The sequence below is a fragment of the Myiozetetes cayanensis genome, unplaced genomic scaffold (assembly GCF_022539395.1).
Source record: "Myiozetetes cayanensis isolate MyiCay16 unplaced genomic scaffold, myiCay2020 scf5-8, whole genome shotgun sequence".
Classification (NCBI taxonomy): Eukaryota; Metazoa; Chordata; class Aves; order Passeriformes; family Tyrannidae; genus Myiozetetes; species Myiozetetes cayanensis.
In genome coordinates, this window is record NW_026087742.1 from 91,183,740 (window position 1) to 91,201,148 (window position 17,409).

Below are 17,409 nucleotides of genomic sequence, written 5' to 3' on the forward strand. Positions count from 1 at the left end.
GCCTTCTTTCAAAAAAGGGTGTATGGGAAAAAGGGAGTCAATCCAATTACCTGGTACTGGCTGTCATTTTTTATCCTCAACCTGCAGACACGCTTTAATTCCCCAGTACCAGGTGAGACCAGAGCACCAGGGTGAAATGGTGTATCCCTGAAATGGTCCCAGAATGAACAGGCAAAGGACTGGAACACACAGACTCTGACAAGCAACAGCTAGACAGACCTGGTTTTTCGTTCCAAATCCTCCAGCCTCTCAGTTTTTTTATGATACCCATAGAAGCTTTCAAGACTGCGAGACAAAATAAACCCCAGAGAATATCTATATAAAGGCATTCAGCAAGAAGTGCTGAAATTTATTCAAATTAATTACAGTAGAGACCTCTGTCTTTGAACTTCTAATTCACAACAGCAGTAAAAAAGGAAATGGTGAAATGGGTTGTATTAAAGTGCAATGATGTGGAGAAAACCATTGAAACAACACAAATGAGGCTGCAGTGAGAAATAAAACGACAGTCTCATCCTAGCAATGACAGCAATATATAAGCAAATTATGTTACAGATAATTTACAAAATAATTTACATAGATGAAGCTGAATCTCATGTTGCCATTCCATTGTTAAATATCAGACTAAATATTCCTGGTCAGCACAGTATTATATGGGATCATTAAAAAAAAGATCAGAGGATTTCTGCATTGAAAAACTTGGCTGAAGTAAAACTCTGTTCAGCCTTTATATTGCAGTATTGCAAGAAACCTAAGTATTTATGAATTGTAAAGTGACACATTCAGCAGCATGAAGACTATAAATACATCTTTACATTGATACATTATATGTACACACATATACATATCTACACACACACATATATACACACACAAGCACATACATGCACATATACATGTGCATAAATACATGTGTGTGTATATATATATGTCTCAATTTGTACTGACCATGGTCAGCTGCATTTTGATTGCGTCTGGGGTAGGGGTGCTTTCACAACCCAGGTGTAAGATCATTCTTAGGAGTGTTTGTCATTTACCTTTCCTAAGCTGCAGCCTCTAAAACATAAAATTTTGGCATAAAGATAGACTTCAGGGCTCAGCCATCAGAGGGTCTGATGATTACCAGCAGTTCTCATTGACATAATCTGCTGTCCTTAGTGCTTCTGAAAAATTATGCTCTTAGTGCCCACTTTATTTTTAAAGAATATGATACATAAATCAGTTAAAAACTTGTTTTCACATAAGTAAAAATATTTGAGAGCTGGACAGGAATGAATACAGTATTCTATACATGCACACAGTTTTGTACTGTTTTTATGTGATGATGTGCAAAGAATGCCTGACAACATGAAAACTTACAATATAGGCTTACACATCATATCTTGAAAAATGGCAAGTTTAGCATCACCTTTCCTTTAAAGAAAAATTAAAATATTTATCTGTAGCACAAATCTGACTATTCTCTAAGATCTTTTTTCCTCCTGTGCTCCCCTTTTATAGAAAAAATATGTCACTGGGTTTTTTTGCTCTTTCACTGAATCTGGAACAAACACTATGTAGACTGAAAATACACTGGATTTTTAGCCTTCATAGATTTAACTGAAGGAAGGCTCTTGACCCACAGTGCAGCCACAGTAGTTTCCCCTGCCTGTAACTGCACGTTAATTGTGAAAGCTGAAAATAACCATGCAATTACCATTTATTAAAAAAATCATTTAGTGAATAAGAACATTTGCGTATCATTGTGCATCAATGTAAGGAAAAAGATACTATTAAATTGCCAAGGCTATGTAAACACAGTGATCTTGGTAAAGAATTTGGCTGTGAGACCAAAATACCTCAGAAAAGCGCTATTCCATTGCACAAATCATTAAAAGGTTGGAAAGGATAAAATAATAGTTTCTCTTGATGTTGTTGTGGTCAGTGAATTGGTCATATATGCATCCCAGTCTCTAGGGAGCAGATGAATACCCTGAAGACCCAAGATAAAAGAGTGAACCAAACCTCCTCCGTCATTGCTGTAAGAGTCCCATTCACCGCATTGACCGAGGTATGTCCCTGCAGAAAAGGGTTTTTGGGGACAAGAAACTGTAAACTTGGATTTTCCTCATACTTATCCTGTAGAGTGGTTGCTGTGTTATTAGTTTACAGTGAGCATTTAGCACTGAACACATTTTGTTTGCCCACATTCAGATTCTGGCTGTTACGAAATCAAATTTCGGTTCTGCAGAAACCTGATTGTGTATCAAGGAGAAAATGCGTTTTATGCTAACAGCTTGGCAGCTTCAGACTTCAGAGCATAAGCCTCTACAAAACCCTATTTCAAATCATTTAACTTTTATTTACAACTTCACATTCCATGCACTTTTCATTGGGATCTTCTGTGAGAACCTGTAAAAGTCACCACTAAAAATACTCGGAGCTGGCAACACAGAATTGGTGGTTCTCCGATGGAGTCCAATGTCCATAATGCTGCAGCAAATGACAGTCTCCGAATTTACCTTCCATGAAAGTGGAATGAAAACTTCCTATTAGCTCTTAATGTCGGAAAAGCTGGTACTGCTGACGTTGCAGCTATCACTGCAACTTGATGATGTGCTCAAAGTGCTGGAGGCAGTGCCTGATTCTGGAATGAAAGGGAAAAAAAATCACCACACGAAAATACTATATAGTGGTTGTTTTTCATTACCTTCTTTGATAATAGGAATCTCCAGAGACACAGTAATCTCATTTAAAATAAATACCTACCAGAGCTGCTCAAAGACTGAGCTGATTTTGAATTGCCTATGAGCATCAGCACATTGTTTGCTGGGATCCAACCTTCTCTACCAGTGCTCAGGTTCTTTACATACCTAAAAGATATATAAAAATAAAATTAGGACTCCAGTCACATCATTTGATGCCTTAGGAAGTTTTGCCCTAAACATCTGCCTTCCAAACACAGTTCTGCGTATAAAAATTTCCAAACACAGATCTGCGTACCAAAGTCCATCCTCCCCTTCACGAATCAGTTGAACTAGATCTCCACTTTTCACTGTAAATTCTTCAGAAACTCCTTTCTCATAATCAGTCACAACTGTATATTTACCAGGAGTCTAAATGCACACAGAGGAAAAACAAACAAATTATTTCTATTGAGTACTTTAAGGTATATTGCAGCTTTTGTTATGAAATTATATTACTTTTCCCTTCTTTCTCATGCACCTACATGCTGAAGAGGGTGTAAATATACATACTGAGGCAGTAAAACTCCGATTACATGCAAATTCAGTACATGAATTCTCACACCCTGAAAAACATTCAGTGTAATGCTTCTTTTACAACAATTAATTCATATGTCTACAGAAAACAAAATCAAAAGAAAAAACCCCAATAATACCAAGCTGGCAAACTCGTGACATGGTGTACATGTCGAGCCTATTGACACGGTAGCTGATCACGTCATCACTTGACTGCTGTAGCATCGCATAAGCAGACACAACTCACTGGTCTGCAGGTATGCAAAGGCACAGATGGACCTTCCCAATTTACAAACACAGGGCTGATTTAGGAGAAAGGGATCTTCTCCATTGCCCTAGGAATTTTGCCCAGCTGAGCATTTCAAGGCAGACCCTTTCCTTCCGGCAAGCTTCAAAAGCATTCCCGTACATTGCCAGACACAGTGCACTGGTATTGCTTGCTTAGCTCAATAGGAAAGCATTTCTGGTTACCAGCTTCATCTCGCCTCCCCCTCCTCCTCCTTCTTCCTCCGCATCTGATGAATTCAGCGGTTCTTCAGCACTGGACCAGCCGTCATTTTCTTCAGATGCATCAAGAGAATGGGATGGTTTGGCCCAACCTTGCGGAATAAACAGCTGTTAACTTAGGAGCAGTGAGCCACCGACTGGGAGGAACGTTCTTCCCACTGAAAAGCTCTTAAAGCAATCAACATGAACAGGAGAAAAACTGTGCAGAGGGAAGTTATTACAGTCACTGGGTGAAATTCATTGCTGGCAAAAGCTGGCCTGGTTCCGTCAGAGTAAGTAGAGTTGTGGAAATGCACAGCCGTGAATTTGGCCCTTTGGATTTATATAAAGGGAAACAAATGGAGAGACTGCAAATTCCTCACTAAAAACTAAATATATATAAATATTTGTATAACAAATATATATTATACAAAGATAAATGATGGATAGATTCTCTTTTTCTTGGGAGGAGATAGAAGACAGAAAGGTACACTTTTTGGGAAGAGGTTGTCACCCAAAGCAAGCTAAACAGCCTGCTGGAACAAGGGATGAATGGGGAATGTCTCCTTCAAACCCTTAAGCACTTAGAGCTGTCAAGAAATTCAACACAACCTACAAGCACTGTGTACTTCACCTGATGAGGCAGCTCTTTATTTAAGAGTGTTCAGGCTGACACAAGGATACTTAAGCACACTGAGTTACCTTGGTGTTAAGTCACTGCACCAAACACCACAAGAACAATCTCCCACCTGTCATTTATTGCTTATTCTCTCTCAGAGTGAAGCATTTCATTTATTTATAAAGTTGAATCATATCCAGAGTGCAGAAAATCCTTTTCCAAATAAAAGTACAGTAAGTTTTAGTGGGATGTTTTATATTGATGTCAGCAGTTGTTAATAAATGTGTCAAGCTCATTATGAAAAAAAGTCATAACTAAAGAGACAAATATCTGTAAGATTTTTTTTCAAGCCAAATAGTAACAACAATGTAACTCAATGAAAAGAATGAAAGGAAGAACAAACCTCCCATTTTTATGTAACTATTAGTTAAGCTGAGAAAGCATCAACATTTTTGCTCTTCATTGCTTCCAAGGCTGGTCATGCCAGTGCATGAGTTAAAAACTGAACATCAGAGTAAAGCCAAAGAAATCTAAGAATCATAGAATCAAATCACACCCAAAGCACACCAAACGGAGTGGGATTTTTACCTTGCCTGCGCTGCTGGATGACCTGCACAAGACTAGAAGTACTGACCCATTTGGCCCTGTCCACGGTTAAGAATGAACTTCCATCTGTGAAGAAACTGAGTAATAAACTCCTGCTGTATTCCATGGAAATTTCCTTGGAAGCTTACATCATCTAGTTGGCTTGTTGGACACAGATAAGACCCCTTTCCTTTATTTCCAAGTTAAGAACAAAGCAACAAAAACCCCCTTGTTTCTCATAACTGTTCCAAGCTCTCATTAGAAACAGAACCAATGAGTTGCAAAAAACAAAGAGATATCACTAAAGTTCTCTGCCTGTAGCCTCATACTCACTGGCCCACTGATCTTGTAAATTTTGTATAACAGGTCTTGTTCCTCAGCCTTCTCTTTCCTTATATTGTGTTGATGTACCAAGAGCAGACTGGCCTGATCTGCCATAGCAACAATACTCCTCCTCATACAAGCTGGCACTCTGTTATTAACAAGTCTATATAAAAGGCCATCTCATCCCGGGAAGGGAAGTGTCACTATGGGCACTGAAATTATGCATGCACATTCAATGTGTATGTGTGTGTTCTGCACGGTGTGACTAAATCAGAGCTCCCTATAAAGGCAGGAAAGGTAAGAAAATGACAGGCAGTCTCAAGAAAAGGCAAGGTTATGCAGAAATGAGTTTAGATATGATTGGTGCCAGGAAAACCCAGAACTCATTAAACTCTTCTTGTCAGAAACAGTCTCAAGTTTCTTCACAGAGTTATAAGGTGCCTACAACATGTGATTCTGACACTAAATTATTTTCCCTGAGCTCACTGCATGTAAATCAGAGCACTACAGCAGTGAAAGAAAATCAGCGGGGGCAACGCACTGTGCACTGGGAAGCTGTGACCATCATCTGGTGTAGTTTCACCTCAAAATGCCTGGGTCAGTTGCTTGCTTATCCCTCTTTGAACTGGGGAAGGAGAAGAAATAAAGTGTCAGAAAAAAGATCGAAAGGTGCAAGACAAAGGGGAGTTAGTAGATGTTTTAAACTCATTTACTTGGTTTAGCAGTTTCATAAAGTGTGAGGCACTGGGACAGAACAGCGAATCAGACAACCCTATTCCAAGGACCCAATAATCTTACTGTAAATTAGCAATGAACAAGGACTTTTCCTTGGAAAATTCCAGCATCTATGGAAAGGGTCATAAACCACTCTTTTCCTCCAGACAGCATTTCTGGGCCCTCAGGATTTCTATCGTACCTGGAGATCTGACAGTTTTGACTACTATCTGCAGAAAATCAATGCTGCAACTCTTATATCCACCCCTCTGGTGTTTCTGCACGTGCCCAGCCTAGGACTGCATTGCTTGCTGCTCAGATAAGGTGGCTGGTGTTGCATAGTTGCACAGCAGCTGAACCTGCATTTCCACAGGAAAGACAAAGACTTTGGAAACCTGGAGAGGAGGTTGATGGTAGAGGTTGAAACAACTTCACCTTTAGATGAGTATTTTCTAAAAGAGATGGTGGTGGAAAGAGACAGGAAGAGGAAGACTGCTCTCCTTGTCCTGTCTAGCGAATTAGCCCTAGGGATTTGTACTGAAATCTTCACCAACAGCCTTACTGGTTACAAATGGTCGTTTAATTGAAATGCTTTTCTGTTCTCTGCTTAGCTCTGAGCTGGGAGGACAGGAGGCAAACTGCTGCAAAGGGTTCAGGTTTAGTCATCTGGGGTTCACAGGGTGGTGAGAATAGCCCACTATCACCCAAAGAAAGATGCAATAGAGCAGTGACTACAGCAATAAATGCAGATCTAAAATGGAAATTCCACATGACAGTGATCCAGGTACATGAGTTTCAGATTTTTTTTTTCTTTTTTTAGAAGTTAAATCCTTTCCACAAGGGGCACAGTGAGAGAAGGATGCTAACACATGGAAAACCATGTGTCTCATAGCAACTGGACACCCTTGTAAGTCCATTAAACACCCAGCTTCTGGTTATTTCTTCAGCAGCAGATCTCTTTCCCACCGTCTTCTCCTAAAAACTAGTTAGCCATATGCTACTTTATTTGATACCAAGTTAAAACTTCAACTGTTTTTGCTATCAAAAACAGTGTATACAGAACCTGAAAGATCCACTTGGAAGAACAACTGATATCATTACTGCTGCACACAACAGCACCATACAGGTATCCCCAGCACTCTGATGTAACATATTACATGAGGGATGTGTGGATATTTGAGGAGTACAAGATGTGGTATCACTGTACCTCTTAAACCAAAAGGAGTTGGGTCACTCACTACTTCATGCCGTTTAGCTTTTTTGTCAGGACTGGTAGGAGAAGCTGCAGGAGGATGAATAGGCAAAAAAAACAGAAGAGAGATATTGAAGAACTGGAAAAAAGAGAATAAGTGGATTGCATGCTAAATACCTTTGAGTTTACACTGGAAAACAAGCGGACTTCTGTAATCTAATTTCAGCTGTCATTGTTCCATTGCAGAAGAATGAATTAATTATTTACAAGTAGTTATTTGAAGATAAATTGACAAATTTATTTTACAGTAATAGCTGAAAATATCTGTAAATTTTTCTAAATGAACTAGACATCAATTGAATACAATTAACTTCAATTTTAGACAAACATTACCAAATTAAGCAATCATTGTTATAGAAATCTAGTGCTACAGCAATACCTGGTCCTGTAAGAAGGATCATTGGCAATGTCTGGCTTTTAGCAGAAGGAGATGGAGTTTCTGTCAAGGCAAGCATGGGATATTAGTGCTCACCTCATTAGCATTAGATATACAACCCTAGAGTCTCTCCAGAAAGAACTCAAAGGTAATCAGGTTTTAGATAGGCATTCTGGAAAGATGTTTTTGGGGAAAAAAATATCATGCTCTTGAACAAGTGCCATCATCTTAATGCAATTCAGACTGTTCAAAGACAGCTGTTCAAAGCAAGAAGTAACTGTACCAGTGCGATTACTTGGCAGGAGGAAGCAAGAAAGGTCTCAGACTCCTATTGCCTGTTTTAGAAAAAAGAAGTGAAGACCATATCTGGAAGAATAGATAAATTCATATTTATTTTTCTATCCAGGAAAACAACATTGTCAGCCACATTCTGCTGCAGTTACGCTTTGGGAGTTTTGTTACAAAGGATGCCAATACAGAAATACTCTATAAAACCTTGATTCCTTTTTGCCAAGTACAAGTGCATTTGGGGCAGATCCACTGAAGCTAGAAGCAGGCCAGGTGTCTGATCAGATGACAGCTTCCTTCCTCTAGTTTTTCTACAGGAATGGGGCACTCCTTCTTTGGCCTTGACAGTGAGATTGGAGACACTGGAAATTGCACTCCTTCCCTTGCATCTCCAACAGCCCCACTTCTCCCAGTTGCATCTCCCCCTCCCACTCTGCAGCTGCTTTCTCTTGAAATCATCTCCCTGTCAGAGGCACTGACTTAGGAACCTAGCTTGACCTCAGAAGAACAAGCTAGTGTGTACACTGAAAACCTATCGCACTACACAGCACATACAAGGTGATACTTCAATTACAGTCTTACACAGAAGACAGTCTAGCTCTATTAAAAGTTACCTTTCTGAATTTTCAGGTTAGTAAAGCCCTGCAGCGTAAAGCGCTTTTTTGACAGTACAGAGCATTCTGAGGTAGAGCTACTGTTGTCTATAAAGGAAGAAAGAGACACAGAAAGAAAAGATAGAAGGCCATGAAAAGATCAAGGCAAAAAGTCTTTTGCAGCCCTGCCAGGGAACTTGCATGTTAGGAAGAGAAAGGACAAATTAAAGTCCAGGTACAACATGTGCGGTCAGTTGTTCTTGTGGTGCAGGACCTTGTACTGCCACTGGTTCAGTAAATAATTTCCATGATTGGAACAAAATTAAAGAGAAAAAACAAAACAAAACAAACCTCTTTAGAACAAGTAATACCAATACGTTTATCCAGAGGAAGAGAACCCTGAGAAGCTGGGCAGCTCTAAGGGAAAACCTGTTGCAGACTTTGGCCTCATAACAAGTAGTTCCCATCTGCTTTTGGCTACCATTCATTCAAGATGGCTTTGGGCCTGTCCACACCACGCACTGGAGCGCAGAAATCAAGCCCAAGCTAAGAGCAGATGGGACCAACATTCTGGTGCAGTGTGGGCAGCACTTTTTTGGTGGGCTGCCTTGGGGTTGAAAGCAGCAAAGCCCTGCTTATTCAGGAGTCATGCTGCCTTCCCTGCACTACCGTGGCTACTCTGCTGGTGGATCTGCCTGTGCGCCTGCAGTGCAAGGCATGCTTGTTGCAATTAAAGGCAACGACACGTACGTGTAAACTCACCTTTGCCTTTCTCAGGGTACTTTGGTGCTACTGTAGTGGCATAACCTTCCAGACTTGTGAGATCAGCTTTTTTCTCCTCCATTTTTTTGGTATTTCTGGTGTGGTTTCGTGAAGGACTGTTTATTGGAAGAAAATTTAGACCATCAATCCGTTTCTAGCAAATGTGGGTCTGAACAGGTGTGAGGACCTTCAGTCACAACTTGTCTTTTACATATTGATATATAGGCTGAAAACCATTTATTTTCTACTTCCCAAATCATAGCTTCCAGGACTGAGAAGGTAATTGGTGATTGTGCATTTAAAGACCATGAGCACGTACAAATGAGAAACACCTCTCCTAACTGGCTGAAATTGCATGTACTATGGCAGTGGGAGCTACTGAGAAGATGGCTCAGGACAGCTTCCACTCATTTGCAGCCTACAGGTTCCTCCCAAACATATTAGGAAAAAAAAGGAGAAAGATAAAGGAGCTGCCTCTCAGAAGCTCTTAACACAGGAACAGATGAGGGATGGACAAAGTCCTCGGGTTGGATCTTGCAGCTGGACTCCCATCACACCTCCATTTGGGAATGGAATAGAGAAAGACACTCCGCAAATACGATGTATTTGGGAAATTCTTCCTGAGCAATAAGTAGATGCGTAAAAGATGCAGTGTAGAGAGCTACCAATATATATTTCAGCACACACTATGTGGAAACTGAAGACAGGAGCACACAGGCTCATGGGTGGGTTGGCAGATATACACATATGAAAAAACAGAGTGAGTGGCAGCAAAGGGGTGTCAGACAAGGACAGAGCAGCAGGTAAGGGACAAAAGAATATACAGGTTGGTTTGGTGAAGGATGGAAAAGAATAAAAACTTGACTCAGAAGTTGGGACACTGGAAGAACTTACATATCACTTAGGTAAAAAAAAAAAAAAAAAAAACAAACAACAAAAAACTGGAAGAAAGGAACAAGGGACAGAGAAAAGATGATGCCCAGAAAAAGACAAAAAGGAAGGTTACATCTGGACATTGGAAAAAGAAGAAAAAAATAATCCACATGAAAGAAAAGAAAAGAACAATGAAGGAGGAAAAGGCTGCTCCATAAAACTCTTATCTGGACTGTAACGTATAATAATTAGCTGTTCAACAAGCAGACCCATAATATCACCAGGATTTTGGCTGGCACAGAAAATGACTTTTCTGGATTGTTCTCAATCAACTGGCAAAGCCCAAGCCATTGCTGCGCAGTTTAGCAGTTCTGGATATGTATAAAATCAAAGCTCTATAGCTTTATAGTACTAAGAGAACTAAAAAGCCTTAAAACACAAGGAACAGTATTAAGGGATAGGAGTAATGAAGTAATGCAAACCAGATGTATTAGCGTATTTACAAGACAGCCAGGCTGATTTGACAGCATATATACTTACCTTGCACAAGATGATGCTGGTAGAGGTAAGCTCTGTGTGTGCTCTAGTGTCCTGTGCTGACTAGCTTCTGTAATGGAGGAAAGAAAAAGAACTATTAAAATAGTTTTGTGTCCTACACAGGGAAGATATACTGGGCAGGATTTGAAGTTCAAAAAGAAAATAGATTAAATATATTTGTATCTCCAAAATATTTTACCTCTGCATGCCTGCAGTTGACTCGTCAGCACTTTTCTTATTTCATTGACCCAAGTAGCTTTAACTTCAGGAGTTGGTGCCTACCCAAAAATAAATACAGTCAGCCATCAAGCACAGAATACTTACTACGCAAATAGCTGGATGCCAAAGCATAGCCTCAGAGGAATTTTTCCAGAGGTGCAGACAAAACTCCCTCTCTAGTCCTTCTGTGAATAGAAACTAGTTGTAGCATCGGGAACATGCTGAGGCAGAGGCTATGCATGTGTGACAATCAAACCCCATCTCCCCAGCCATCCACTTGGCTTGGCAGTTGGCAGAGTTGGGCAACAGTTGGCCCAAGCCAGTGGCAGCTACAGTGATGGTGTATTCAGTATCCTCCATGGATATTGTAGAATGTGATTAGTTTTTCCCCCAGGAGACTCTTCAACTGAAATAAATTACAAAACTACCCTATGAATTAATCTGGTGGTGCTTTGGGGTTTTTTTTCCTACATTTCCTCATCACACTATTTTTTTTTTTTTTTCTCGCAGTGGCACATATTATTTACCTGTATAATGTAAACTTCTTCCCTTGCATTATACCAGATTTCAAATTTTTTTGCATCACCTTTGACATTTTCTGTTATTCCAACTGCAGCCATCTGGAAGCAAAGAGAACAGAAGCTCACTTACCACATTGTAATTATGGTAAGAACAGAAGCAGGAGGATACTAGCATTCTTTGGCACCCTATTTCTGAAAAGGAAAACCAGATTTGACTTCTTGCTCAAAGAATAACATATCATCTGCATGTTAGACATGAGAGATTTAGTGCTTTAGCGCTGGTTATCTTGGAGGAAAGAAAGGTTTAGATACATTACATTGAGACTGACTCATAAGATATCTCTTAAAACCCAGACCATGGACTTCTTACATCTATTTTATACTACCCTGCTCTACATTTACTGTGTGATTAATGCAACTGCCGTTCAGTTGCCCTATTACCCTTTGGGTTTTCTCAAAGGATCATATTCCCCCTGCCATCTAACAGACAGCAACACAAAATAACACAGACCTGCAGCACCAGTCAGGTTTGCCTGAAAGAGTGAAGTTCTCAGTGCAATGCTGCAACACAGCTTTGCAGAGAAAGACTAGAATGTTGTACTGCTGCAGGCTAAGCCCTCAGTACCTCGACCTTGCTGGACTGTTTGGCGTTCTTACATTTAAGGAGTGTTTGTAGCTGTAAGAAGGTGCTTTCTCATATCCCTCTCCATTTTCTTCTCGCTTTTTACAGAACAGCACTGCTTTCTCGTGGAGGAAGAGGTGTCGCTGCATTGGCTTGAAACGTGCCAAATCTTTCACCTTCGCATGACCCTTTTTATGATCAGTCCAGACATTGAAGGACCCCTGCATTAAAAGTTTGCCCAGTTCATTCAGGTTTCCCTGGAACAAAAGAAGTGACATTTATAACTACAAAGAGATAACATCGAACCAGAACACACATTCTGAACAGGTCTTCGCAATTCTGTCATTCCAAGTAATCTCTCACAACAGTGTTTATGTTGGACTTGGAAATGTAATAAAAATAAAGTCAGTGTTGGATTTTTACACGTAATTTTCACTGGTCAACACTGTTCAGGCAGGATTTTATGATCAAGAGCACCAATAGCAGAGATACAGAGAACTGCACATAGAGAGAGGGAGAAGCACAATAGACATATTGGGTTGTTTGGGGTTTTTTTTCCCCAAACTCTGCTCCAAAGCTACTTACACAGTCTCTTGGCTTTTGTTATTTTTTTGTAATTGGAAGTTTTGGGTGTATTTTCACACATAGATATAAAAACCTTAGTAGCGAATCCCATCTGGCAGTAGCCTAAACCAGACTCTTTATGACAGTTTTCAGTTTCTAACTCAGTGTCAAGTAAATCAAAGAAAAAAATTTGGGTAGATATAGCAAAATATTATTCATAGCAAGAAAACTTCAGAAGAGTATAGAGAGATCCATTTTCCATTATTTTCATTACGTAATACAGTTTAAAGGCACCTTTTGTAAAACATTCATCTCATTATTAGTACACACTATAGGGTATGCTTTACAAACATCTAAGAAAGAAATGAAAAGAAATTAAAAAGCAAGTAAAAATGCTGCTACTCACATCGTAGCCTGTAATGGCTATCTGGTGCATTGAATCATTAACTGCCTTTAGAATGCCCAGGATAGAAGTCAGTGCTTCCTGAAGATCTTCAGCACCTTCACAGTTCTTACTGTACTTCAGCATTTCCTGAGTGGAAGGGAATGCCAACATACTTAGCTTTGGAAACAGCAGCAACTAGGAATGTTCAATTTTTAACATTCAATGTGGGAAATTCTCTCTTTACACAAGCTTAAATGTAATTGATTCTTTAAAAGCTGTTAACAGCTCAGTTTTAACTCAGGAATAAATGTGGCCTGAGGCAAATTTTTTAAGCTACTGTCAAACATAACCACTGAAATATGTGTCTGTGTGAGAAATAGTTCTTACTTCAAACATGGCAAAACATTATACATTAATTTGAATAAATTTATGATATTACATTGCTCTCATTTTGCTCTCTCAGTACAGCATGTTAATGTGAATGACAGCAGCTTCCTTCATAAAAACACCACACAAGGCTGTCTGTCAAGTGCGTTTTCCAGAACCCAGCAAGGCAAGTTCCTCCCAAATGGTGGGGTGCTATGACTGAATAGTAGTAAGTACTTCAGATACTCTTTTCTTTGTTGCAAAGGTTTCTTGGTCCTTCTGTTTCCCCTCATCAACTGTTCGATCTTCTCTTCAGCAGAAATCTATGAGCAAAAGTAGTTACACAAGGTGTCTCTGTGTAACATTTGCTTACTACCAGTTTTTTGACTAAAAGAAAAAAGATCTGTGTTGAAAGCTGATGGACTGGGATTTATCTGTTTCCACTTATATATCCATATATCCGTATCTACTAACTTTTAGGTTTCTCTCCAGTAGGCTGAGAGAAGCAGCATTTAAAAATACAAAATTTAAAAATACATGTATTTAAAAATACAAATGCACATAGTTCAGTAACACATACCTTTAGCAAGAGTTGGTATTTGGTTATTCTTTGAACAGGTTTCAGTAAGTATGAGTCCAAACTGAGTTTGTGATCCAGTTTCCTTTGACATTCCTGTAATCAGTGTTGGATTTCAATATTTGTGTTATTTGTTCTTGAGATGATTAAGTAAAAATACATCAAACAAAAACCCCAGACCCCAACAATATCAAACCCATCATTATTTTAGGGATTCAAGCAAGCATACCTGAAAGAATACAGAATCTGAAAACTGCCTCCACAAACTTTCAGATCGAGGTTTATTTTGACAGTATTTCTCATAAATCTGGAAATCTTCCATCTGGAATTGGGAAGACAAGCAAAAAGTTAATAAATTCTTGTGACTTTAATAGACAAAGTTCATAAGAATTTTTTTCATAATCACTTATATTATGAAACCCCCCCCACCACCACCAAAAATTGAATCATTGTTTTTTGCTTGAGATGCCTCAAGGAATTGCAAAATCACAATTTTGTAATGGTTCCTAATTTGGTACTTGGAACAACAGAATAAAATGTTCCCAATTATGTTTTGCTTCAGTTGAATGTTAAGCATCTTACAAAGAAGTGTATATTGTTTTTACAAATATATTTCTACTACAGTATGAAAAATATTTTTATGAATGCCCAACCATGAGTCCCTCTCTGCAACTTTTTTAAAAGACTTTGTCCTTTTTCTTTATTTTCATTTCAGGAATGTGTTTTTCACTGGGAGTTACACTAAGGTAGATCAAGCAGTTTATTTCCCCTTATCACTTTGGCAACTAAATAGCATGATTTCGGCACTTGTTGAAAGGAAAAGGAAATAAATACTGTTGAAAATGCCATAGTAACCTTAGCTATAAATGAAAGACCAGGTAGGAAATCAGCTGATACAGAAGTACCTCTGTCCCTCTGTTTTAGGAAACTGCATCTCCATGGATGCCAGTAAATAGAAGGGGGAGGGATTGCTCCTCCCAGGAGCTTTAGAGCATCAATAGATAGCAAAACCAGGAGATTGATTTCCATAAACACATTCATGTTTAGCCTGTAGTATATTTTCGGTGAGACTCATTGTTTAATAAATCCCAGATTAAAACGGTTTATTTTTTTCATATTTTTTTATTTTTCTATATTTTGTCATAGCTTTCTATATTCTGGACTTACTCTGTTGAGATATACTCTTTAGAGAAAACAGGAAAGAACAATAACAACACTAGAACAAAGAAATCTAACCAAGTAAACAAACCATTTATAATGATGTGAAACAATGCAGTGCATAACTCCTCTTCATGCTTTCCTAACTGCCACTTTAAAAAAGCAGTGTTCTTTTAATGAGATAGTAGCTTTGTCAAACAAAATTAGTTACTCTGCACAGGGGAAGGTATCCCCAGCTCTCAATTACCATCTACATTCTCCACCTATCACATGCTCAGGACAAACAAAAGGGATGTGGTGGTAATCACTACGTGAAAATCACACACGTTACAGTCCTAGAGAGGCTTACGAACAAAGTGCCAGCAAAAAATGACACACGTACCTGATCCAGGAAGCACCGTCCTACTAGTTCTGGGTATTCTACATAGTTTTCTAATTCTCTCAAGAATATTCTATGAGGAAGAAGATTCTCTTAGAGCACACATTAAAAAAAAAAGTTATCATAAATGTTCACACTCTTGCAATCCGTTTTTTAAACTTTTGGAAAGAGTTGTAATTCTGTACTATGAAACTAAGCAAAAATTCTTCTAGATCATGTATTTCAAAAGGGATAGCAAATGAAACCAAACATACTGACCAATTTCTTTTAGCTTACTATTGCTACAACTGAAATAAACTAGTAGATTGGTGAGGGAAAGGGGATTTTGTTTCCCTGCCTTATGGATTCAGCAGCAGGATTTATACAGCTTGGAATGAAAACCCAAACACTTTAAATACCACAAACCAATCAAACCCCACGTTGCCAAATTAAGAAAAAAGAACCAACCCCACTCCCCCCCCCAAAAAAAAATCAGTGGCCAAACCTTCCATTCTACTTTTGCCTGAATAAGATACAACTATTTAATATGCTTAACTTCGTTGAAAATCATTTTATCTTTACTATCAACTTAAGTATTATCCTGTGAAGAAATATGTCTCTAGCAGCAAGGATTTAAACTTCAGAAAGGTCACTTCCATATATATTTCAATATGTATAAATATATATTAATTTTATACATCTATACATATATAAAATTAATCAGCCTCAACCAGATGTAAGGAGTTGGGATAACCCCTTAAGAGTTGAGAATCTGTGGTTTAGAATAGTAATTTATTTTCCACAGCAAATATCACAAAAAATTAAAAGAAACCTAAAGAAACCTTACTTTAATTAGCTTGTAACCAGATCCAAATAACTTGCTTCAGGAAGAGGGCCACAACGCAAAATTTAACCTGTGTACTGCAAATATGAAGTTTCACACAGCTTCACTCATCTTTTACAGATATTTGGCTTTTGCCTCTTCTATGCAATACAAATGTTGACATACCAGATAGACAAGTAGAACTCAGTAAGGCTCTTTCAGCAATGTAAAAAAAAAATTAAAAAGTAAAGAATCCCATGCAAAAGCTATTTTTAGATCTGAATGCAAATCCTCACCTATTGTGAAAGTGATAAATTTCTTCCATATTCCCAAACAAGATATCCTTCTTATTTTGCAGTTCTGGTGAGATGAGATGAGCCATTAAGGGGTTGTCCATCTCTGCAGCATAACCCTGCAACAACACAGGAGAGAGGAGAGAGGCACGATGACTTTCTCCCTTTACTTGCAGTACTTTCCTTTCTGACATGGCAGTCTGCCTTCAGCCTGACAGCGAAGAAAGAGCTCAGTATTAATCATGAAAGAAGCATACAAATCCTGTTTTTCCATCAGCCCAGTCAGATACACACGCAGTTTTTATAGAAGGACACTTTAATAATTCCTGCGATCCTAGTTAAGCAAGGATGAAAAATTTTGCCATCATTTTCACCAAGGAAAGGCTCTGCATTCCCAGACTGCTTAGAGTTCATACTCTTCCTGTTAAGGCTTTACATATCTGAGTTTAAAGCCACAATTCCAGTACACACACAAACCTTCATGCCTCTCTCAGCCATTCCTATAAAGGAACAAGCTGACTGCAGTTATTTCTGCAGGTAATTGAAACCACTGAGCTACAAATTCTATCTTTAAGGCAATTCCAGTAGCTTTGGTACCAAAACTCGTAACTTTAGATTCTGCCATCTTCCCTTTGTCATATAATCACACATCTGTTGATCTGGCACAGATAAGGACAAGAGAGCATAAAGATGGTTTTAGCCCAGGACTGTGTTCTCCTCCAGTCCCAAGGTCACTAATCGGTGTTCCCTCAATACACTAAAAAAACGCTAAACACTATCCCACCCACCCCCAACCAACCAAAACATCCCCAACCAATCAACCAGAAAAGCTGCAAGAATGTTCTAGAACCTGCATTAAAAGCAGATTTCTTAAT

At 38.8% G+C, this 17,409-nt stretch overlaps 1 protein-coding gene across 17 annotated transcripts in view; it reads right to left on the reverse strand.

Moving 5' to 3' along the window:
* Positions 1–320: 320 nt before the first annotated feature.
* MCF2L (MCF.2 cell line derived transforming sequence like) overlaps positions 321–17,409 on the reverse strand; it is a 147,326-nt gene continuing 130,237 nt past the window's right edge. For 11 of the 17 annotated variants that reach the window (XM_050331708.1, XM_050331712.1, XM_050331715.1 and 8 more), the window contains 16 exons: positions 16,538–16,653; positions 15,443–15,512; positions 14,132–14,224; positions 13,906–13,998; positions 12,981–13,106; positions 12,046–12,267; positions 11,395–11,487; positions 10,848–10,926; positions 10,652–10,718; positions 9,239–9,354; positions 7,599–7,658; positions 7,175–7,249; positions 3,711–3,838; positions 2,983–3,095; positions 2,749–2,852; positions 321–2,626 (listed from right to left, as the gene is read on the reverse strand). In XM_050331708.1, the coding sequence (XP_050187665.1) occupies positions 2,532–2,626; positions 2,749–2,852; positions 2,983–3,095; positions 3,711–3,838; positions 7,175–7,249; positions 7,599–7,658; positions 9,239–9,354; positions 10,652–10,718; positions 10,848–10,926; positions 11,395–11,487; positions 12,046–12,267; positions 12,981–13,106; positions 13,906–13,998; positions 14,132–14,224; positions 15,443–15,512; positions 16,538–16,653 (1,650 nt within the window). In that variant the 3' untranslated portion in view covers positions 321–2,531. Of the gene's footprint in view, positions 2,627–2,748; positions 2,853–2,982; positions 3,096–3,710; positions 3,839–7,174; positions 7,250–7,598; positions 7,659–8,497; positions 8,585–9,238; positions 9,355–10,651; positions 10,719–10,847; positions 10,927–11,394; positions 11,488–12,045; positions 12,268–12,980; positions 13,107–13,905; positions 13,999–14,131; positions 14,225–15,442; positions 15,513–16,537; positions 16,654–17,409 lie in introns of all 17 variants that reach the window. The other 6 variants (XM_050331716.1, XM_050331719.1, XM_050331718.1 and 3 more) reach the window with 4 other exon arrangements.